Source organism: Phycodurus eques, chromosome 9, assembly GCF_024500275.1.
Source record: "Phycodurus eques isolate BA_2022a chromosome 9, UOR_Pequ_1.1, whole genome shotgun sequence".
Lineage (NCBI taxonomy): Eukaryota > Metazoa > Chordata > Actinopteri > Syngnathiformes > Syngnathidae > Phycodurus > Phycodurus eques.
Window position 1 is genome coordinate 16,858,311 of NC_084533.1, and position 23,053 is coordinate 16,881,363.

Below are 23,053 nucleotides of genomic sequence, written 5' to 3' on the forward strand. Positions count from 1 at the left end.
CGCCTTGTTTGTCGAAAACGAGGAGAAGAAAAAAATCACACCGTCATTGTCGATATGCATCGGCCTACATTACTTAGCCATTTTAAAAATGAACCTATTGGTCACCTCACATGAACCCCTCAATCAAGGTAAAGCACTGAGCGTTTCCCCAGCCAATGAATAAAGAAAGGTAAAATTATAATCGATGAATAAAGGATAGTAATGAATGTCATACTTGTACAGTATTATCATTATGAGGGAATGGAAATTGTAACTGAGTTATAAAGTGGATGGAAATGTGCAAAATTCCATGTTGTATCAGGTAACTGAAATGTTTATGAAGAAAATAGATGCTGCAGTACAAGCTTAGCAAACCAATTCCGTTCAATTTGTTGTTTGAATCAATCAGGCTCTTATCTATATTTATATCATTATTTCCATTGTTCATAGAAAAACTGGAGTTACAGTATAGCCTACTACTTAAAAACAACTCAACCACATTAAAATATTGTATGTGTCTGTTTTATTTGGGTAAGGTGGGGTATGCTTGTAATGTAGCAGCGAGATTCTCGGTTTACGACGGCTTTTTACGCTGCGTTAACCTGAACGTGTACAACCCCGCGTTAACGAGTCATACTTACAGGAAATATTTGTATGGAAATACGTTCCGGCCATAAATGTAAAACAATCTATAAATACGACAGTATACACAGCGTGCTTTCTTGTGCCTCGTGACGACATGTAGTATATTCTTCTTGTATCTTGACCGCCGTAAACCGAGGCAATAAGTATACGAGAAGCCATGGACGAACACAGGATTCGATTGTGACTGGTGCGAATCGGTTCACGCCAAAAGAAAACATCTCGTGCAACGATAAACGGGGCTCATTTAAAGCTTCCTTTGTAACCAATCGATTAGAAAGAACCACCACAATAATAAACAATCTCTCAGTGTCGATGAAAACTGAGCATTATTTTTTTTTGTGAAGGCATAAAGATTTGATATTTGCATGTCATTGTGCAGGTGCGAAAGCAAGAATTGAGATTCTGAGAACATTTACATTCCTTTAATCATAGAAGCCGTGTTGATGTTTAATTGTTTAATTGGCTGATTGATGACTTTTTTCCCTTTTTTCTTTTAGCTATAGGAAATATTACAAGCGGTTCTCAATCTTATGAAGCGCAGTCCTATGTCACAATAATAAACAAGCACAGAAAACAAAACAAAAAAAAACATATTTGTGAACGAAATTACTATATTATTGTGTAAAGGTAAACTACTTCATTCAACCCTTGTTTGGCGTGTCATTGTGCACGCGTGTACGTTCCCTAATAAATTGATCTGTCGAGCGGAGCAGTTTACCGTCGTTATTTTCACTTCCCTTGCAGCGGATGACAACACATGGGGGCCCAACATGTGTCAGAGCTCAGTCGTGTCAGTGGGAAATACACCACAGGGACCATGCTGCGAAGTCTGTCTCACTCCCACCTTCTCCATGCGTCATTACGCACGAAAGAACAGAGAGAGAGAGAGAGAGAGAGAGAGAGAGAGAGAGAGAGAGAGAGAGATTATTTGTCGTTGAAAATGAGTGGCGGTCTATACTAAGGACCAGTGTGTGGTATACCAAAGAAATACTTCAATCTGGTAAACATTGCGAGGAAGAAGAAGGACTTGTCGTCTTTTTGTTGCCTCCACATGACAGTTTAATAGTCGCTGACGATGTTTCCGAGCCCCAGCACGTCCACTCCCTTCTCCGTCAAGGATATATTAAACCTGGACCCCGGCCATGAGCTCATGTCTTCTTTGGAGCTTTCTTCTCGCATGGATTGCTGCGGCGCAACCTCCTCCTGCTGCATGCTGGGCCGCCTCAGACACGAGCCTCTGCGGGACACGTCCGCCGGGGCGCCGCTGTTTGACGAGGACCTCCACCTCCAGCAGCCCAAATTGGCAGCAGCCATTTACGGGAAACCTCTCTCGCAGATGGACCTGGTGAAGGAGGGAGCGTCAGGCCCGTTAGAGGAGATGCATGCCAAAGGTTAGTTCGTGACAAAAAAGAAAGAAAGAAAGAAAGAAATGTCCGCACAAATACAGCATAAGACAAGACATTTGATGTGGGTTTTTTTAAACGTTACTGACTACGTGTCAAATAATATATGCAATCATTTAACATCGGGCCTAATTAGTGGATTGTTTGTAACTTTGGGGGAAAAAAATTGCAACTCAAAGCTATAAGTGACAAGGTCATAAAACAGTACAATATAGTACAGTGACAGAACATTTAACCCAATATTGTGTGGGAATCCGCTGAATAAATGAGGTAATTTGCTGGGGGCGAAAAAAAAAAGAGACTACTGAAAAATGATCCAATCTGGATTGAAATGCGACGAAACTGAAGCGTGTACGTCATTTTCTGTATTTGTGTCAAATGTGACGCAAATACAAAAGGCAGCACTGGCTCCGAAGTCCATCCGCGGTTTTCTTTTAAATCGTCTTATTTTTAATTTAATTATTGAAGCTTACAGTGGTCACTTGTTATTTATATATATATATATGTATATATATATATATATATATATATATATTTGTATTTTTTTATAAGAACTGAAAAGGGGCCATACAACTTAATCCACAAATGTACAGGTAAAAAATGTACAGGGGTGGGTGGGAAACTATTATTATGATGATTATGATTAAACGAAAACCACGTTTTCGTCTTTGGTTCCGATGAATTAGAAGAGTTCAGCCCTCCGGCCGAACCCGCCGACGACACGACGAAACCTGACGATCCGAGCCGACCGAAGGCCCGCAGGCGCCGCAAGCCGCGGATCCTCTTCTCCCAGGCGCAGGTGTACGAGCTGGAGCGGCGCTTCAAGCAGCAGAGGTACCTGTCCGCCCCGGAGAGAGACCACCTGGCCGGCGTCCTCAAGCTCACCCCGACGCAGGTGAAGATCTGGTTCCAGAACCGCAGGTACAAGTGCAAGCGGCAGAGGCAGGACCAGAGCCTGGAGATGGTGTCCCTGCCGCCGCCCAGGAGGGTGTCGGTGCCGGTGCTGGTGCGGGACGGCAAGCCTTGCGTGGCGGCCGAGGCGAGCCCCTGCAACCCTCCCTATTGCGTGGCTCACGTCAACCACTTCGCATACAACAACTACCCGCAATTCAGCGGCTACGCCAACAGCGCAAACTATGCGTGCGGTTATCCCGCAGCCAGCGTGCAAACGGGATCGTCCAGTCATGGGAATTACATGAACTTTGGCGTGGGGGAGCTCAACAACGCGCAGCCCACCTTTCCCTCACCCAACGGTGGGACCTCGCTGCACGGCATTCGGACTTGGTAACTGGCTGCGTGCATCATATTCATCATCATCATCATCATCATCATCATCATTGGGGCAAAACGTTTTGGTTGATTTGTTTGAATATTTAACGATGCCTTTTTTTGGGGGTCATGGGATTTTTGTGGCATGAGAACAAACTAATAAAAAGGAATAAAAGATCACAAAAAATGTGATACCGTTCTAAATATGCACTGATGATCATGTACATATGTTGCACATGAATAACTGACCTGAAAAAATTTACCACGTTTTAATCATGAATGTGCAACCTATACGTGTTCGAATTAAGTCAATTCAAACGACTTTTTTTTTCCACTGTGCATGTGACACATATTAAAACAAAATAAAAACAATTTAACAGACCAGCCAAAATATGACCACCTGCACAGACGTAATAACATCGAATTTATCTTGAAGAACAATATAAATTCTGTCATATATGCTCAGTTGGTGTGATGGGCACAAGTGTATATAAATTTAACTTTTATTACTGTGGTTGTAATTTAGCGGTGCACTGCATACATCATAGGCCTACAGATAGCGTGCAATTGTTGACTCTCTTATTAAGTTAAATAAATAAACCAAAATATTACAAACGCCGGCCACTGCAACAAAGTAAGTAGTTCTAAAGCTGGTCTTTGGCTGATCACTCTAACATAGCCTATCGTTGAAGGTTGGCGTGGAAGTAATGTAATATTGTTTTCTGCTCCGTGGATGATAAAAATACTCCCAAAAAAAAGGCCTAATCTCAATTGCACCTCAATAAAATAAGAGCATCCCGCAGACTAAAAACAAGGGGGTGTCCACGCTCAGCCCTCTTGCATATGGCTTGCGTCTAGTTAAAATGTTCAAGTGGCTATTATGAGGCTTCATTCAATGTTCTTAAATAAGGTTCAAAGGTTGTTAGTGGTTTACATGTTTTACAACCTGCTGTCATCCACATGTACACTGACTCAACTTGTTGAATGGCTGCAGCCGGCGCACTGATGGCTATACACTACATGACCTTGACTCATGCTTACATGTAGGGCAAAGACTTTTACTGTTATACAAAATAGAAACATAAAAAGGGGTTCAAGCTAATTCTGTAGTATTATTCAAGATGCATTTTACTTTACTCACAGTGGAATGTTAAGAATAGTATTTCATTTAGCATAGTGTATGAAAACGTAAATCATGGTGAATTACAATATACCTATTTATATAACACACTGTAGAGTTGCAGTGCAAAAGGTTACTGCAAATCCATTGAGATGTTTTTTTTTTTTTTTTTTTTTTTTTTTTAAAAGCACAAACAAACAATAGTTCGAGTAATGCAATTCGAGAGAAAAAAAAATAAAATAATAAAAAAAAAAGAAGGATTCAAAACAAGCTTTGCTCATTAAGCACATACATTGCCCCTGAACGTGATTGGTTCTGTTCTTGTCTGACACTTTCAACACTATCATTTTAAACATGAGAAAAGTAACTCAGACAACCAGAGGTTCTGGCTGAGTTGAACTCTTACAGGAACATGTGGGAAACTAACGGCTTCAACTTACTATCATCGACTTGACGCTCAAGAGCCTCTTTGGTTCCAGAACCGCAGGTACAACTCAACTTAATAACACATTTCAACCATCCATGGAGAATGGTTATTTATTCATTAAACATGAACATATTTAAAATGATGGCAAGGTGAGATGATTGCAGCGAGGTCACGCAGCTCCTCTGGACACGCTCTCCTACGAGGTGCTGAAAAGGCGACGTCAGATAACAAATCCCCACACACCAAAAATATCCCCCACCATCACAACTCAAGCCACATTGGAGAGGGGAAAAACGGGCGGGATAAACTTTGCTTTTCCGGGTCTTATCTGAAGAAAGACAGGGACGTGCGCTGTTCTGTCTCGGTCATTCACGGACGCTCATGGCTAGGCAGCGACATGCGCTTTTTCGGCTTGCAAGATTAACAGGTGCATTGTGAGGCGCCAACACACTGAACGCTTCAAATCGGAGTAAAACGCAATGAAGAGTTGTGTTTGAAATGTAAAAGGGTTCAAAAGTGTGACATTTCCCATCTTTAAAATGCTCAAGCACTTCACAGCGAAACCTCTAAAGTCTAACAGTCCTGAGGTTGTACAATTTCAAAGTTTTTAGGAAGAGTATTCCTCTAATGTCAGAGTTCCAACCGCATTAGAGGATTCATTCTGGATATGTGTGGTTTGCTTTTTCTTTGGCTTTTTGCTAATTATTTTAATAGGACTGTTGCTGTGGATGATGAAACATGAGACCTGAGCATATTTTAAGAGACAATCATTAAAGGATATTTTGCTTATTCTTTGGATTTCTTTTGTGACACTTAAACCAAAAGAATGGTCTATAACAAGTTATGTTGTGATTATTATTATTATTGTTAACAGAGGTTAACTGCTTTCTACACCCATGCAGCAGTTAACTATGTGAAAAAGTGAGATTCATTAAAAAAGATAAGAATGACTTTGTTGTTTTTACATTTAAATTCAAAGAGCGGGAGACTTCTTTTAATAGTTGGATATACAGTTAATAAAGGTTTTATCATTGCGACATTATTTCTATCCATTATTTTCTATGGAATTCGGTTTTGTTTGACTTCAGAGGTTCCACGGTACTTGCATTAGATAAGTACATAATTCGTGCCTATTTGATTGGAGAATTGATAGTTGATAGAAATGCAGAGACTTTTAACATGAACCATTACAAAAACAAGAGAGAGAGAAATTTAGAGACCACCATTGTCACACGAACAATATATTCTCAGGAGTACTTTGTTGCCCAAAAATCAATACTGTCATAAGATCATTCTTATTTTCATAGTACATGAATGTTTAGTCAAATTTGTGTCTTTATTTGTGGATTTTGTACTCACTACAGTGGTTTATGTTGGCACTGGTTGAGAGAACAAGTTTCACATACAGAAGCTTCAGACACACATTATGCTACAAGTCCGTCCTTTCTCCCCCTTTCTTTCTTTCTTCTTTTTTTTTCTAGAAAAATATAACCTATCCATTGCGTGATGTGCAGTATTTCGTTCAACATACTAAATGGAGACAGAGAGCAGAAGCCAGCGAGGTAACAAAACATGCAGGACGTTTGAAATCATTTACGCTCACTTGGGGAAAGTACTGGAATGTGGTCATGGCTTGCACTCCTCAAAAGAAGGGAAAGAGTCGCTTCTTCAAGATGTAGAGGACTGTGGCGAGGAAGAGGGCCAGCGCAAGGAAGATGAGCAGTTTATCAGTGAGCTCTCTGCGGTTGTACTTGGTGATGAGTTTTCTCCCAAGCTGAATGGTCCCTGTCATGGTCTTAAATTCATCGTTGGCCTCCTGGATGGTCCTGGACGAGGTTGCTAGAAACAGCAGGAGAAACCGTTTAAAAAGACTTCAAACAACCTGGCTCAAACTCCCTGAATTCAACCTGACACACTTGATTAACCCCTTCCAAAAATACAATAATTATTTATCAGTCCAACCTAGTGTGGTCATCGCCTCCTCGCTCTGATGAACTTGCTGGGCCATCATTCGACTGATGCTCATCAGATTCTTTGTAATGTCACTGGACGTCTGGGCCAGGCCTTCTTTGGTGGTCTTCCTGAAACACAGAATAAGAAAACTAAATAATGTTGTTGAAGCTATGATTACAAAACAAAAACAAAACAAACAAACAAAAAATACAGTGGAGCCTTCAAGGTTGCATGCTCCTTTATACAAATGTGTTTTTTGTTTGTTTTGTTTTTCATAGCCATTAAAATTGACATTATTGTGACATATGAAAACAGTACGGATTTCTCCACCTTTGCAGCATAGAAAATATGACTACAGAGGCAATAAATTGAGCATGCAGTGTTCCCCTGCTAAATCCCGGTTATTATTTGTGCCTCAACTATATCGCAGATTTTTAAGCCATCCTTTCTTATTGTTTTTGTACAGTACACTATGTGGCGTGCCTTCAGTGGAGTGCCGCGTTGGGTCGCAACACGCTGAGCAGCACAGACGTCTAGTGTAAAGGCCTTTTTACGCTGCTCTTGGTGTTCACTGCGGGGCAGCGCAGGGACGGCAGCGTCCCAGTGCAAGCTTGCCCATATTTGGAAGTGGTTGCTTTACAGCCTACAGGAAGTAGTCAGATGTTTTTCCCGCTGGTTTGGACCTGATATTGTGATATGATGTTATATGGTCTCTCTCTATCCAGATGTTTAGCTATTGCGGGTGGGATTGGAAGGTATCCCCAGCGATGCACGGGGGGTTCGCTGTACGGGAGTCCTCGGTTTATGTTGTAGTTTCATTCCAACGGCAGCAACAAAACCCATATTTGTCGTAGTCTATCACGAACTTACGCTACCTACTGCAGTGGTAATGTCTTATTTACTGTAAAAAAAATTCTGTAAAACATAAATATAATATAATATAATAAATAAAATAAAGGCCATAAATCCAAAACTATAATGATGTCAGCAACTTGACTCTGGAACGGGTTATTTGAGGTCCATTTGCTATGGCGAAAAGTTGGTGTTAAATTGCCACAAACTGGAGGTCAATCAGTGTGCCGGAATGGAATGTGGTTCCACTGTACGAGTTTCAATCTGCTCGAACTGAAACCCGACTCTGATGCGTTTACTGAAAGTGACACACAGTCCCCTCACCTCTGCCTGGCGCCACTATCAGCTCCACTAAGCAGCGCCTGCTTCTCCATATTGTCGATTGACAATTTGCTGGCCAGGTTGGACTTCCTCCAGGCAGTCTGGTTGCTGCCAGAGAACGCGTGCACACACACACCCACCCACACACAAAAACATACGTCCTTTTAGATCATCCCAGTCAGCACATTTGCACAGAAAAAAGTGACAGAAATTCCATTCGTCCATTTTCTAAAATGATCGTCCTCATTAGGGTCACATGTGAGCTTGAGCCCATCCGAGAAGGAGACTACACCCTCGGTTGGTCGCCAGCAGGGTACATATAGATAGACAACTATTCACACACACACTCACACAAAGTTAGTCTTCAATTAACCTAACATGTGTGTTCTTGGAATGTGGGAGGAAGTACAGTATGTAGTAATAGCCCAGTAGAAATTTGTATTTTACTAAAAAGTTACCTCAGCATCTGTTTCCTGTGTCCCTGTACTTGACTGATCAAGGCCAGCTTTTCAGACTCTTTGTCCTGCTCCATTGCCATCTGCTCTAAATCCTGCCACAGACACCATTAGCGTTGATAACGATATGCAATGTGCAAATTGTCAGATAGAACTTCTCACTTGTATGCGCAACCGTAGATTGTAAAAACTCTTTTTCACGTCAGCGTTCAGTTCCGTCAACTTGATTTGAGGACCTCTGCACTCGTTAATGTCCTGGTAGAATATGACACACAGCATTTTTATGGGATCACGACCAGCAAAAGGATAGTATAAAAGCACAAGCCCAGATGCTACAATAAAACAAAAGAAAAGCTTCATTATTAAATAACTGTAGCACATAAACGCCAAACATCCATCCATCTTCTATACTGCTAATCCTAATTAGGGTTGCTAGTGAGCAAGAGCCTATATCCCAGCAAGCTGGGCACGTCCTGGACTGGTCGCCAACCAATCACAGAGCAAATACAGACAAAACAAATACACACACACATATGTGTGTGTATGTATGTATGTATGTATGTGTGTGTGTGTGTATATATATATATATATATATACACACACACACACACACATATATATATATATATATATATATATATATATATATATTCCCACTGCAACTGAAAACAGAGTTAATTCTCTACGAAAATCCCGCGTTATGGTTGAAATAAACGTAGTTGTAAACACTGCATCTGCTTTTGTCCACTTTTCGTATAATCGCGCATAATTGTCCACGCACACGCAGCTAATTGCTCAATAATAGCACTTCCCTGAAACAACAAGGCCAAAGACCGCTGTATTCTTACACGGCCACAATCAACACTGTCAAATAAAAATTCGCACCTGGATGAGAGCCTTGACTTCCAGGTCATATTTTAATATTTCTTGTTCGCAAATTCGGACGTGCACGTCGGAAGACGCCATGTTGCAAACGAATTCAATCATCGATATGAAGACTAGATACGACGGTACCCTGTAAAAGCCCCGCAAACCAACGTGCATACGTTGCGGCCATGTTGGGAAGGTCGACGTTCCAATCAAAGGCAATACATTGAGATCGAAATTGAGTCGTAGCTTGCTCAATTTTCAACCGATTTTCACGAGGTTTATGTTTTGTCAACGCCAAAGTGTGTGACATTACTTTTTAAACATTTTACAAACATTTTTTACATTTTAAACAACACACCTAAAAGATATTGTCCTGATAGAGGTACGTCCTATTTCTCCTGTGATTGTAAAGCGTTGTGTGCAACCGTATAAAGTACAATGTGCCTGAGTTGGCATCCTTGGACCTTTGGCTTTCTTGTCATCCATACATATGGATTACACAAACGACTTTGACCCTTCTGTCCTAGCGTCACCGTAGGCACGCAACTGAAAAGAAATCTGTCGTATCTACCTATATATCTATGTCACAACGCAGAGCTGGGTACGGCAAGCCAGAAGGACAGTCCTACTTCCGCCTTCCGGCCACTAGTTTTCACATGACCTCCCATTAGTTTTTAACTATTTTATGTAATTAAGTCAAAACGTATAAATGAACAATTATGCTAAATAGAAAATGTTAAAGTATAACAAAAGTTCACAATCTATATGCAACAATGTATTCTCTAATCCAATCAATGAAAAGCAGTACCAATAGAAACATTTTGATTGGTGGATGGTACAATAGCTCACAAAAGCACTAATGAGTCAATTAAATAAATAAAATAGGTGTCAGTAGAAAATAATTTTACATTAAATGATAATTTAACAGGGTCTGCACAAACAAATGGACAAAGTATGTTTATTTTACTTATTTTATAAGTTTATTCCACTGAACAGCAGCACTAAACATTAGTATACCATACACAAACCAAAAACTATTGAGGATTTTTACAATAAGGCACACTCAGCATGGATACATTTTTAAAGAGATTAGAGATTGTATTTTGTACAAGGCACAGGTGCGAGCGTCACTCCGTAAGGCCACACAGGGATGCGAGTTTAAGGCATTTCAAAGGGATTGAACCACAGCATGAAGTGAAGAGAAGACACTCCCTGACACTGCAGCAATGTCTGTGTTGAAAGAAATTCAGAGTAAAACAATTTTTTTTTTTTTTTTTAGAATTCAGCAGTAAAAAAAAAATCACTACAACATGCATAAAATGATGGATTTGACAAGCCGAAATGTTTTACCTGCACTGTCAGGACCATTTAAGACCAGTGGTAGTTCAGGTACCAGATGGCATCAGTGGACAGAGAAGGCCCGAACAGTGGGTTCAGCTGGGCCAGAATGGCTATCAACCAGCTGATGGAAAGAATACATATGGAGATTACGTTTCCTGCTCAACAACTACCGTAATTGTCTCTGTGTTGCCCCCTTGTGTCCATGTCATATGTAACAAGACCCGAACTGAAAACTGGCAGCACAATGTCGGTCAATTATTCAGCTACAGGCGGCACGGTGGCCGACTGCTTAGGGCGTCAGCCTCACAGTTCTGAGGACCGGGGTTCAATCCCCGGCCCCGTCTCTGTGGAGTTTGCATGTTCTCCCCGTGCCTGCGTGGGTTTTCTCCGGGCATTCTGGTTTCCTCCCACATCCCAAAAACATCCATTAATTGGACTCTAAATTGCCCGTAGGTGTGAATGTGAGTGTGAATGGTTGTTTGTTTGTATAAGCCCTGCGATTGGCTGGCAACCAGTTCAGGGTGTACCCTGCCTCCTGCCCGATGATAGCTGGGATAGGCTCCAGCATGCCCGCGACCCTAGTGAGGAGAAGCGGCTCAGAAAATGGATGGATGGATATTCAGCTACAAACACGTTTTTCATTCGTGTTGCACGGTGTATGAGTGGTTAGCACATTTGCCTCACAGCGTCTGAATCCTTGCTCTGGCCTTCTTGTATGGAGTTTTGATGATCTCCCCATAGTTTTGCTACCGGTTCTCCGGCTTCCTCCCACAATCCAAAAACATGCAAAGTTCGTGTCACTCAAGACTTTGCTCTAAATTTTCCCTCAGTGAGAATGTGAATAGTTGTTTGTCTATATGTGCCCTGGCGACCAGTCCAAGGTGTACCCACACCCTCAAGGTCACACGTGAACTCGGGCTGTTACTATCAAATATTTTATTATTATTATTATTATTATTATATACATTTTTCCATCGATTAATCAAGTAATCAATAAATATTTGGCATGAAAATATTTTTTTCCTGTTTCGTGTTTAACCAATTATTGTTTATTTGGCATTTTTTAAAGACTAAAAAAACCCAAATAAACCCCAATAAAGCAATACGACACGCGAGGGCGGCACGGTGATCGACTGGTTAGACCGTCTGCCTCACAGTTCTGAGGACCGGGGTCCAATCCCCTGCCCCGCCTGTGTGGAGTTTGCATGTTCTCCCTGTGCCTGCGTGGGTTTTCTCCGGGCACTCCGGTTTCCTCCCACATCCCAGAATGATGCATGGTAGGTTGATTGACAACTCTAAATTGCCCGTAGGTGCGAATGGTTGTTTGTTTGTTTCTATGTGCCCTGCGATTGGCTGGCAACCAGTTCAGGGTGTACCCCGCCCCCTGCCTGATGATAGCTGGGATAGGCTCCAGCACACCCGTGACCCTTGTGAGGGTCCCACATCCAAAAACATGCATGGGAGGTTAATTGACAACTAAATTGCCTGTAGGTCTGAATGTGAGTCAGAATGGTTGTTTGTTTGCATGTGCCCTGCGATTGGCTGGCAACCAGTTCAGGGTGTCCCCCGCGCCGGCACGCCGTGACCCAAGTGAGGAAAAGGGGCTCAGAAAATGAATGAATGAATGGATGGATGGATGGATGGACATGTGAGGGAGTGATATTGTACTCCCCAGGCTTTTTTAATCTTAGCTACTTTTTGAGTACTGTTTAATGCGAAGGACTACTAGTTTGATACACAGTTCTGAGGCTGCTTCAGCTTCAACATGTCAATTACGCATTCATACAATGGCTGCAAATAACGATGATTTTTGTAATAGACTAAACTGAATATCCCTCCGCAAAAATATTGATCATTGTTTTTCAAGCTAAACGCAGATGTTTGCAAATAAACGAAATCAGAGAATATTTACAGTTGAGAGACTGAAATCATAGTATTTGGACAATTTGAAGGTAAACAACTGCTCGAAAAGATTGATTACCAAAATAGTTGTCAATTAATTTGATGATCGATTGTCAATTCATCGCTGCGCCTCTACACGTGACCCTAATAAGGATAAGCAGTGCAGAAAATGCATTCATAATAAAATAAACTCCTGTGAAGTGTTAAATTTTACTCAGCACTGCCTCTTCACAACACTGACATTTTGATCTAAAACACACAATCACACAACTAACATTATAATGAATCCTATGGGGATCATTTTGTTTAGTGGTGAAGTGGTTTCAAGTGATGTGTATTTTATTTTTGTTGTTGTGTATTTAAGACACATGGCATACAATTGTACACAAAGAGGTGTTAAGTGTTTAACACAAAAATTGCCTGATACTTACAACAAGTAGCAGCAAACAGAAGTTAACACCAGCATTGTGATAATAACTCTGTGGGGAAAAGAAGACTTGTTTGAGGAATAATCCATTTCAACACAACAGCCCAAGTTAATCACAGGCAGAAATATGGGAAGTTGCATTGTTTTTTCCATAGATGGGCTATTTTTATTCTTTAAAACAAAATAGTATGACGGCATAATTAAAAAAGACTAACATAAAATGTAATATGCGTTTAGGGCTTTCACACAGCAGACACTTAATTAGCTTCGTGTTGAGAACACCAACTTTTACTCTTGGCAGCTAAGTTTGTTTAACAGTAAACAACACTGATGCAATGCAAAATAAAGCCCGGCAGTATACACTTATAATTATGACACATGACCCACACCGCAAAATAGTAAAAGTGATTGAAATTATTTTGACGTTGCGTTCGTAGTTTGCTAATGAAGTGAAGCTAACGCACTCACCCTCTGTTTGGTCCTTTGGGGATAAACCAGGGCACCACTCCTCCAACTATGCCCCAAAATATGGTCATCACGGACATGGAGATGATAAAACCTAATTCTACCATGGTAGCAGAGGCCTTACAAGGGCGAAGATCACACGGCTACAAACTACAAACTTGTCGCAACTTGAAACTAGAACAGAGTCAGCGCGCGTCACGTGATCATATCACGAGCCCAGAAGATAGTACCAGTGCGCATGCGCGACTCACATCCACGGGTGCACACGGCTTGTAGTATTTTATACTATTTTCGAAACACGCTTAAAACCCTTTGTGTAGTCTAAGTCAACGCATGGAATATTTTTCTCCTTAACTTTGTCAGATTTTCAAAACAGTACGCGTTGGTAAGATTGCATCCATCTCTTTACAGCAGCACTTTTGGTGGCGTCACTCTTCAGTCCCACCAACTGCTTTTGTACCCAGGAATACAGTATCGTATTTAATGATTCAAAGTTGACGTTAATTTGGCCGGATAATACGTTTACGTTGCCATGTGTACGTGTGAAGGACTGTAAATAGTTGCACTAAACCTGAAACTGTTGCAGCACAGACGTCCTGTACGTTGGATAAGTTAAAAGTCAACAAATGTGTGACCAAAAAGTGCCAAACTAAGGATATGAATAGTCAGATATTTTCTTTAATGTCCAACAATATATTAGACTTTAAACCAAAAGTCATACGTTTCCTCTGCTTGGCAGCTGCAGCATTAACTGTAAAACCTCAATCTTGTGTGAATATGCGCAGGGTCCTTTGCAACAATTAACCCTTTTCCTTCAAATCGTATCCATACAAGAAAACATGACATGGACAAATCATTTTATACAATTTATTGATAGCAAAAGATGTTTACTCCTGCATCTTCTCAATGGTCTCCTCCTTGTATTTGCCCTTCTCCTTTCCATCAGCGCGTGATTTGGCCTTGCGCTCCAGGATCTTTTTGCGGTCCTTGTCCAACTTTAGCCTGGTGATGACCACCTACGAGGCAAAGAAATTTCATAAGGGTCATTAAAATGATTTTTGTGCCCCCTTGTTTGATCCTCACGCATCAGTATCGACTGAAAATCTGACCAGATTTGCTTTAGTGTCACCAACAGTTAAAGGTCCTAATCGTGATTGCCACTAGAATGATTGTGCGGATTGCATGTCTCAGGGTACAGTGGACATTCTGTTGATTCAAGTCATTAGTCCGACAATATAAATATTCTATTAAGTCAGGTCTCCTGAACACATGGGTTAGCACAGGTCTTTTGATTTGAGAGTTTGAGCATAATTAATGAATGTTGGATTTATAATAAAAAAACAAAAAAACAACAGCATGGCACAGTGACTCAAGAGATTGTAGAAACATTCAACCCTGAGAAAGGAACAAAGATGGCACTGTCTGGTGGGTCTGTGAGTAACAGGTGATCATGTACTCCTTTCACACAAAATCAGTTAGAAAGCGTTGCAGATTTTCTGTGACCTTGAACAGCATGAACAGGGCAGCACTGAATAATTGCTTGCTATCCTATTTGTGATGGGGCTCATTGAGAAAGCCTGATGGTACAAATTTACACTGATCACGACTTACAGTATGCAGAATGACTCCGCTACAACAAATGGCATTTTTAATGTCATTAGCGTCCTTGATTCAATATGCTCATTTAAAACATTACCTGTTTGGGGGATATCACCTATTGGAAAGTATTTGGAACAAGTTGCTCCCTAAAACCATGAGTAAAAAAGGAAATACTTCCAGATGAATTTTCACACGATAACTGGAAACCTAAAAAAGACAAATTACCTTTTTGTTTTTTCCCCCTCTTATTTTAAATGCAGATGTTGATATATATATATATATATATATATAAATAAAATAAAATTAATTTGTCTGGACTTTTAAAAATTCTGATTAATTAGGTGAATAACAAAAGAATTATAGGACAAGTCTATGCACATCAGCTTCTGATGTTAAGCTATTGGAATCTTCTTAGATTTGTTTAAAAAGAACGCACCATGTTGATCTTTAATTAGCGTCACAACAAAAATGCACAAAATAAATTATTTCATCGGTTTGATTAAAAATCACCAATTTGAACAATTCTTCTGGGTGTAGATGCATTGTCAAATCCTGATGTATTGAGTCATTGGGTGTTATCAAGATTATATTTTAATATGTAGTCGAGTCACACCGTTTACAAAAACCTATCACTCTTCTACATTTGAAAGGTATACAGATGTCAAGATAGAGATTTCTCACTTTTTAAGCACCCATGAATGCAGCATCTATGTTAGCTATTGCAATTAAGTGAATTAACTGTGGGGAAAAGGAGGATATTGAATAAAATGGGCAGAGTCAATGGAAGTAAACAATAAAAATGTTAGTTTTTTAGCACCTTTTTGGATAATTTTAAGATGAGTCAAGAAAGAAAAGCACCCGTGTTGCCAACAACCTGCGATTCACAAACCATGTTAATGCACCAATGTGAACAAAGTTAAGGCTTATGCTCTACTTACTGTCTTGTCAGGCCCAAAAATATTAGAACAATTTTTTTGTTGTTGCTCTAAACACCACCAAAATGGATTAGAAATTAAACAAACATGGTGTTCTGTTACTGCAGACTTTTAGCTTTAAATCGAGGCTATTTATGTCCAAATCAGGTTATCTGTTTAACGAATTACAGTTTGTACTGTATATGCACCTCCAATGTTAAGGGACCAGATGTAATAGGACAATTGACAGTTCAGCTGTTCTATGGCGGCCAGGTGCATGTCATTCCTTCATAATCCCACTTTCAAGGAGCAGATGGTCTACTGTTCATCTTGTGTGCTATTTCCACTCGGAATCTGTTGTTGTCAACTCTCAATAAATACCTAAGGGCAATTTATAATCTTCAATCAACCTACTACGCATGCAAACTCCACACAGGCGGGGCCGGGATTTGAACCCTGGTCCTCTTAAAAAAAAAAAAAAATGTAAAAAAAAAAAAAAAAAAAAAAAAGGAATGCAGCGGCGAGCTCAGCAATAACAAAAGACCACAAAAAACACCTGTGCTGGGTGACCAAAGAATTTTTTCACAGGTGAATAAAAACTGCATCACAACAGTTGGCCAGATCAAGAAGGTGGGTATGTGTGTCAAAGACAACAATCAAGAGAAGACAGAGTGAATAGAGAGGGTTTAACCTAAATGTAAACCATTGGTGAGCCTCAAAAATTTAAAGGCAAGACTAGAGTTTGCCAAACATCTTTAAAAGCTCTTACAGTTCCGGAACAAAATCCTATGGAGGAAACCAGGATTAACTTGTACAAGAGTGATGGGAAAGAGGAGTATGGAGAAGGAAAGGAACTGCTCATGATCCAAAACGTACTACCTTATCAGTGAAGCGTAGGCATGTATGGCTTCCAATGGAACCAATTCACTTATATTTATTGATGATTTGACTGCTGAAAAAAGCAGCAGGACAAATTCAGAAGTGTTTGGGGCAATTATTACCTGCTCATATTCAGCAAACTTCTTCAGAACTCATTGGACGGGGCTCCATGGTGCAAATAGACAATGACCTAAAGCATGCTCTGAAATCCAAGTTTTTTTTTAATGCAAAGAAGTGGAATGTTATGCGATGGCCAAGTCAATCACCTGGCCTGAATCCAATTGAGCATGCAATTAACTTTAAGACAACACTGAAGGGGAACTGCCTCAAGGAGAAGCAGGAACTCAAGACAGCTGAAGTAGAGGCCTGGCAGAGCATCAGATATGAAATGCAGCGTCTATACATTCCAGACTTCAAGCTTTGACTGCAAAGGATTTGCAACCAAGTATTACAAAGTGAAAGTTTGATTTGTGATTATTAATTTCTCCAATTACCTTTGGTGCCTTAAAAAGTGGGAGGCATATGAATAAATACTTTTAATTTCTACAGTAATTTGGATGGAGAAATTCTGCAGTTAAGCACATGTTTCGTGTCACATCCATTGTGGCGGTGTTTCAAACCAAAAAGATGGGAACTGTGTCGATGTCCCAATACTTATGGACCTGACTGTCTGCATGAAATTTCCCTCATACTTCAATGAGGCAATTGAGCTGAGGCTGAACATTTAGCAACACTAAATAAATCCACCCGAAGGCACAGCTTTGAATGTAATTTTCCCCAAACATGAGGGGGCAGTATCGCTTGTTGTTGCTCAAAAAGAACGCAAAACACTCGACCGGCTGCATCCATAGTCATATCCTGTAGAAAGCATAAATTTGCCTTATCTAGTGATTTAACCAGCAAACGGTCGCCGCATAATAGGTGGTAAGACAAATGTATCATATAAAGCAATTGTTACTAAAAATGTAAAGGGTAGTCCAGTCAAAGTAATGGAAATGTGTTACACCAAATGCAACTCAGGCAAATAATGGAAAGTACAATTATAACAACCAGTAGATCTAAGATATTTCCTTCAGCAAAGAAATTGCAAATTAACTGACAGACTACACTGCACCCATTTTTAAGATTTATTTCATTTCACTTTGGCAGGTTAATGTATGCACAACTCGCTTCAGGTTGGCACTCTTCTCATATCCACTTGGGCAAGCACAAACACTCTAAAGAGAAAGTGGTCACCTTGCTGGGATGGATGCCAACATGGACTGTGGTTCCGTTCGCCTTTTCTCTCTGCACACGTTCGATGTAGATGACGTACTTCTTCCTATACACCTGCACCACTTTGCCAATCTGCTGGCCTTTGTAGTGTCCACGGACAACCTGTGTGGAAAACCGGAGGAAAAAACTAATCAAGAACATGCACATTAGTTTTCTTACCAATAATCAAGTTTAATTTCAGTACCTGGACTTCATCATCTTTGCGGATGGGCATGGACCTCACATTGTACTTCTGACGAAGCTCCTTGGACAAGGGTGAGGACATGATCTTCCTCCTGATGTGTGAGGGAGCATTGAAGTGCCTCTTGCGGTTTTTGCGGCGGGAAGATGTTACAAACGGGTTCAACTTCATGATGCTGGAGGAGAAAAGGCAATTTTAAAGGAAAATTTATCAAGAGTTCATCGTCAAATATACACATATGCTATAAAACTAAATTGTAAACAGAGATGCTGACTGGTGCGGCAGAGGCCTAAACAATTAAAAATGCACACATAAATCACATCTTTAATTACTATTAAAACTTTATACAACAGTACTAATCACAGTAGTGATCAGGAATTCAAATGGTGGCAAACCATGACAGACAGCGTCACCTTTAGGGCTTTCTAAGCCGATGCCAATATGAATGGTTCAAAATGGTTCCACTTTTCTAGCTTGTAGTTTAATATTGTATCCATACGATAACAACGGTCCAAAAAGCACATACTATAGCTAGCTGAGCATGTCTGAACGCTACCTAGTGCGTTAGCATCGTTAGCATAATAGAGAACTCGGCCAAGGGGCTAAATAGTCTTCCCTTCGCAAAGTTGATCAACCCCAAACGCAGACTACATAATTGCAAGCGTACAAAGTCCGAATGCTTAAACATGTTTTCTTGCAGACGAGATCTGTTACATTCATTGACTTGACAACATGTGGATATTCACGGACGCTAATGGAGGGGCTAGCAGCAGACGTCGTAAATCAGTCATCGTTCATGAACATCGCTACAATATGGGTCTATTTGTAAGGTTGGACAGTTTTAAAGGGGTCTTCGGTATTTTATTTAGTACAATAGAAGTATTGTAACGTGGATGGATCACGATTCGTGAGCGAAACTTCACGCACAGAATCTTACCCTGAAGTGTACTCCGCTGTGGCCGGCGGAAAAGAGGCTGGCGAAGTACTTCCGTTGGCACAAGTTCACACTCATGTCTCGCGAGATGTCACATAAACCTAATCATAAACAACTATCCAGTATTTATCCTGATTTTGTCCTTCTAAACTTGCATTTGATTAGTTTAATTGGACAAATAATCGGAAAGTAACACGTAAACGATATGTGTCTCTTCTATAAGGGCTCACCTTTGTAACATTGTGGCGTATTTGTTTTTTTAATACGAAATATAACCACAAGATGGGGCTAAACGTGTTAATGTAGACTATAAACTAGAAATAAGTTGTGTATGATTCATCAAGTTTGATGTAGTATCTTTCTTGACACGAGGACATAGTTTTACAAATTTATGTATATGTTGGCCCACATTCAACATTTAGCACATATTTCACGTGCAAAAACGAACACCGTCAGCAGTAGCTTACTTTTTTTATTTTTTTTTAATACTTGAATACAGTGAAGGCAAAGATAGACAGCTACACATACATAATTCATCTTCCTCCCGCGTGAGAAGACGTCAAACAACATTGGGCCGAGTGACGTTCAGTTGCAGCTATCCCACCTGAGGAAAAAAAAAAGCGGTGGGTGGGGGGGAGTTGCTGTCATAGCCCCCCGCGTAGTGGACAAGCCGTTTCCCCTCCCAAACGACCGGCAGGCAGCAACCCACGGATTTCTCTCTGGCTGTCTGTCGTGGAGGCAGTGCGGATGTGGAACCTGCGAGCAAACACTCCACACCCGTTGGCCAGCATCGGAGAAGGAGGAGAAGATGAAATGTTTTTCCCGTTACCTTCCGTACATCTTCCGGCCGCCGAGCACCATCCTGTCGTCCACTTGCCACACCGAAGGTAGGGCGGGGACACGGAGGGGATCTCGAGAAAGGCAGTGAGTTGTTTACTTTGTGACATGGATGTGTACGATCATCTATAAATGATGCGAGAGCAAGTCGCAAGCGAGTAGGGATTTAAAACAGATGGAGAAGTTTTATGGGACATCCTTGAATGTCAATATTTGGAGATGGTACCACGGTTGAAAATGACTTTATGGTGTTTGTGATGCATGTTTTTTTTGTTTTTGTTTTTTCGAGACAGGGGTGCATTTTCTCTTTTATGGTGTTTGCAGCAAGAGAAATATATTCCACATGTTTAGTGATTCACATTTTGGACAGCTAATAGACTTCCCCTTGTTGAGTAGTAAAGTGCCCATATAAAAATGTCAGCAAAGTGTATGGGTGAAGTTGAAATGCTGACCTATGTCCACAATTAGAGAGCAGGTTCATTGAAGACTCTAAATTGTCTTTACTGTAGGTGTGAATGTTTATTTATTTATTTTTATTATTTTGATTTTTTTGTCTATGTGTGCCCTGCAATTGGCTGGCGACCAGTGAAGAGTGTACCTCACCTCTCACCTGAAGTCACCTGAGATAGGCTCCAGCTCACCCATCACCCTAAGAATAAGTGGAATAGAAAATGGATGGATGGAAGTTCATAAGAGCTGGTCAATTTATCCTGGTGGTGATTGCACTGTCAGACGTGATTGCACTGTCAGTCCACAAGAGTATCATCAGTATTTGCTATAACCAGCCGATTACTAGGTCATCGTGTGGAGACTGGGCCGCTGCATTATTTAGTTTTGCATGGTTGCCCTCCTTCCAGTACGCTCTGCCCTAAAGAAGGTAGACTGATACAGTACAGTATGTGATGGTCAAAGCCTGTAGAATACACTACAAGACATGCAAGCCATTCATACATGTTCCCTCAAGAGTATGGCTTTGTGGGCTAAGTTCAGGTCCTGTACTTTATACATTCACCATCTGCTGCCAACCTGCCACCACAACCTATATAGAGCTCTGCACAGCAAATGTATAGTACTGTATATGGTATGTACCGATAGTAACCAGCCACATTAGGTTCGCCTACTGTCTAGTTTTTGATTGACCCTTTCAGAGCTGTGCATTTCACAATTAACAGTGAAAAAAAAAAAATCATATCAAAAAGCATAATTTCAATATTCGTGCATATATTTAACTTGAGGATTTGAGTTTTCAGTCATGTCTCTCTGCTGGTCACAATAAATGTAACCTTCACAGAAGAAGCGTTATCAAGCTTATAATTTGGGGTGACACACACAACAACTGCCCTGTAATAAATCAAGATGAGTCACTGATGGTATAGTAATGGTATACTTACGTGACTTGTATGCAGGCTGTATGGGTTCAGTTCCCACTCAGTCACTGTTTGAATAGGAGTGTAAATGAGTGACTGGCAACTAATCTGCCTTTTTCCTGATGTCAGCTGGGATAGGCTCCAGACCTGCACTCCCCAATGACTAAAAAAAAAGGCAGAAAAAAAAAAAGGCTGTAGAAAATGTTGGAATGGAAGCAATAAGTCGTTTTTAAAAAGAGACCTTTGAGACCTGTATACAACAGTTTGCATTTTCCGTCTCCAAAACGCCATTGTTGTACAAATGTAAACCCAAACCTGCACTTCTTTTCTCCCATTCCCCCATAAGTGTCTCTGAAGCTTTCATCCATCACAGTTTGTCATGAGAAGACTACTAGAGGCATTTGAAAGTGCAAAGCTTTTCCCTGTGTACCAGTACTCAATAGCTCCTTTTACACTTCCTGTTGCAGCCAGAAATTATCCACGCTTTTCCCAGGTTGCTGTTCTGTATAAATGGCGTGAACACGGAACGGTGGGAATAATTTGGTTATCCAATATTTCGAGGTAGTATACTGCCAGAAAAACTCCTGTGTAAAAGGAAATGCCAGGACAGCGGTGTGACGTTTCACACTCGACACTCACTTCTCCCATTTTGTTATGCGTTGAAAGAAATTTTACTGTCGGCATGCACGTGCACATATAGAAACCAAGTGGTGCTTAAGCACCTATCCTTTTGCCCTGGATAAAAAAGTGGCCTTTTTGCTGCAGCCCCTTTTTTTCTTCATTGATCTTTTTGGAAAAAAAAGAAAGAAAATCATCTTCTCTGTCATCAATTCCACCTACAGTGTTTTGATATTCTAGGGACCTGTATTGGACTCCTTGCGAGAATATATGCACCCATCCTCATTTATTTGGGGTTATTCAGAGGTACTTTAAATGGTGGCAGGTGTGTGCTGACCCCCATTTAACATGAGACTGAATGTGATTACATAATTCAGCACAGCCACACAGCCACATCCCATTTACTGTATAAGAGGGTGTGTGCTCTCGTGCAACCATGTTATCACAGTTGTTGTTTTTTTTTACCTTATACTCCCCCCAAAAAATCAATTTAGTTGTACAAGTTATAGGTTAAGTAATAGTGGAAAAAAACTTAAAAATGAGTTATCTTAGTGTCATTTGTACATTACATTACTGATGCTTATTAAAAGTCACCTCTTTGTTAATAGTGGTATTTTTGACAGTGTTGATTGTGTTAACAGAAATAAATACAGAAGTTAAAAATATACAAGTTTTTTCTTAATTGTATAAATAATTTTGGTGATGGGTGTCCTTTTTCCCGCGACCCGCATGAGGATAAGTGGTACAGAAAATGGATGGATGGGTGTCCATTTTTTGGGCTTGAGGGCTTTTGAGCTTGAGGACCTGCCTCCAAAAATCTGTGCACGTGCCTGGCTGTCGGTTTTTATATACGTCATACTAGATGCCTGCAAGGAAGTTGCCACACATCTGATTATCTGTTTGCGGGAACTTGTGTTGCTCTGGGAAAGTGCACACAGATCTTCCACTTTGTCAAGCTCTGTACAGTTGAATAAATGCCAGCTATACCTTCATGTACATGATTTGATACATCAAGTTTGC

The 23,053-nt window shown here is 40.6% G+C and overlaps 5 protein-coding genes across 6 annotated transcripts in view; 2 read left to right on the forward strand and 3 right to left on the reverse strand.

Moving 5' to 3' along the window:
• The first annotated feature begins 1,699 nt into the window (after positions 1-1,699).
• On the forward strand, positions 1,700-3,315 carry nkx2.5 (NK2 homeobox 5). Its single transcript, XM_061686211.1, has 2 exons — positions 1,700-2,015; positions 2,714-3,315. Exons 1-2 carry the CDS (start codon positions 1,700-1,702, stop codon positions 3,313-3,315), a joined length of 918 nt encoding a protein of 305 aa, XP_061542195.1.
• Positions 3,316-6,160: 2,845 nt separating this feature from the next.
• Positions 6,161-9,408, reverse strand: bnip1a (BCL2 interacting protein 1a). Its single transcript, XM_061685856.1, has 6 exons — positions 9,310-9,408; positions 8,587-8,679; positions 8,428-8,519; positions 7,973-8,077; positions 6,806-6,924; positions 6,161-6,682 (listed from the first exon to the last, which is right to left on the reverse strand). The coding sequence occupies exons 1-6, from the start codon at positions 9,388-9,390 to the stop codon at positions 6,486-6,488; spliced, it is 687 nt and encodes a 228-aa protein (XP_061541840.1). The 5' UTR covers positions 9,391-9,408; the 3' UTR covers positions 6,161-6,485.
• An 828-nt stretch (positions 9,409-10,236) lies between these two features.
• atp6v0e1 (ATPase H+ transporting V0 subunit e1) lies at positions 10,237-13,635 on the reverse strand. The gene is made up of 4 exons (XM_061686039.1): positions 13,433-13,635; positions 12,969-13,016; positions 10,645-10,756; positions 10,237-10,524 (listed from the first exon to the last, which is right to left on the reverse strand). The coding sequence occupies exons 1-3, from the start codon at positions 13,534-13,536 to the stop codon at positions 10,663-10,665; spliced, it is 246 nt and encodes an 81-aa protein (XP_061542023.1). The 5' UTR covers positions 13,537-13,635; the 3' UTR covers positions 10,237-10,524; positions 10,645-10,662.
• A 647-nt stretch (positions 13,636-14,282) lies between these two features.
• On the reverse strand, positions 14,283-19,269 carry rpl26 (ribosomal protein L26). Of its 2 annotated transcripts, none has more exons than XM_061686510.1 (4): positions 19,215-19,269; positions 18,281-18,452; positions 18,058-18,198; positions 14,283-14,445 (listed from the first exon to the last, which is right to left on the reverse strand). In XM_061686510.1, exons 2-4 carry the CDS (start codon positions 18,446-18,448, stop codon positions 14,317-14,319), a joined length of 438 nt encoding a protein of 145 aa, XP_061542494.1. In that variant the 5' UTR covers positions 18,449-18,452; positions 19,215-19,269; the 3' UTR covers positions 14,283-14,316. The 2 variants fall into 2 exon arrangements, with proteins under 2 accessions (XP_061542494.1, XP_061542495.1); XM_061686511.1 differs by having other exon boundaries at positions 19,205-19,228.
• Positions 19,270-19,923: 654 nt separating this feature from the next.
• Positions 19,924-23,053, forward strand: part of LOC133407754 (serine/threonine-protein phosphatase 2A 55 kDa regulatory subunit B beta isoform) — a 50,127-nt gene continuing 46,997 nt past the window's right edge. Inside the window, exon 1 of the mRNA XM_061685974.1 lies at positions 19,924-20,098. Within this exon, the coding sequence (XP_061541958.1) occupies positions 20,020-20,098 (79 nt within the window). The 5' untranslated portion in view covers positions 19,924-20,019. The remainder of the gene's footprint in view (positions 20,099-23,053) is intronic.

Coding starts and splice junctions, on each gene's coding strand:
- atp6v0e1 (XM_061686039.1), bottom strand. CDS start 13,536: ATGGTAGAATTAGGTTTTATCATCTCCATGTCCGTGATGACCATATTT. Junction 13,017..13,432: donor CCCAAAGGACCAAACAGAGG/GTGAGTGCGTTA, acceptor TTTTCCCCACAG/AGTTATTATCACAATGCTGG. Junction 10,757..12,968: donor TCTGTTTGCTGCTACTTGTT/GTAAGTATCAGG, acceptor TCTTTCCATCAG/CTGGTTGATAGCCATTCTGG.
- nkx2.5 (XM_061686211.1), top strand. CDS start 1,700: ATGTTTCCGAGCCCCAGCACGTCCACTCCCTTCTCCGTCAAGGATATA. Junction 2,016..2,713: donor AGAGGAGATGCATGCCAAAG/GTTAGTTCGTGA, acceptor CCGATGAATTAG/AAGAGTTCAGCCCTCCGGCC.
- rpl26 (XM_061686510.1), bottom strand. CDS start 18,448: ATGAAGTTGAACCCGTTTGTAACATCTTCCCGCCGCAAAAACCGCAAG. Junction 18,199..18,280: donor GCAAAGATGATGAAGTCCAG/GTACTGAAATTA, acceptor TTTTCCACACAG/GTTGTCCGTGGACACTACAA. Junction 14,446..18,057: donor TTGGCATCCATCCCAGCAAG/GTGACCACTTTC, acceptor TTTGCCTCGTAG/GTGGTCATCACCAGGCTAAA.
- bnip1a (XM_061685856.1), bottom strand. CDS start 9,390: ATGGCGTCTTCCGACGTGCACGTCCGAATTTGCGAACAAGAAATATTA. Junction 8,680..9,309: donor AAGTCAAGGCTCTCATCCAG/GTGCGAATTTTT, acceptor ATATTCTACCAG/GACATTAACGAGTGCAGAGG. Junction 6,683..6,805: donor GGAGGCGATGACCACACTAG/GTTGGACTGATA, acceptor TGCTGTTTCTAG/CAACCTCGTCCAGGACCATC.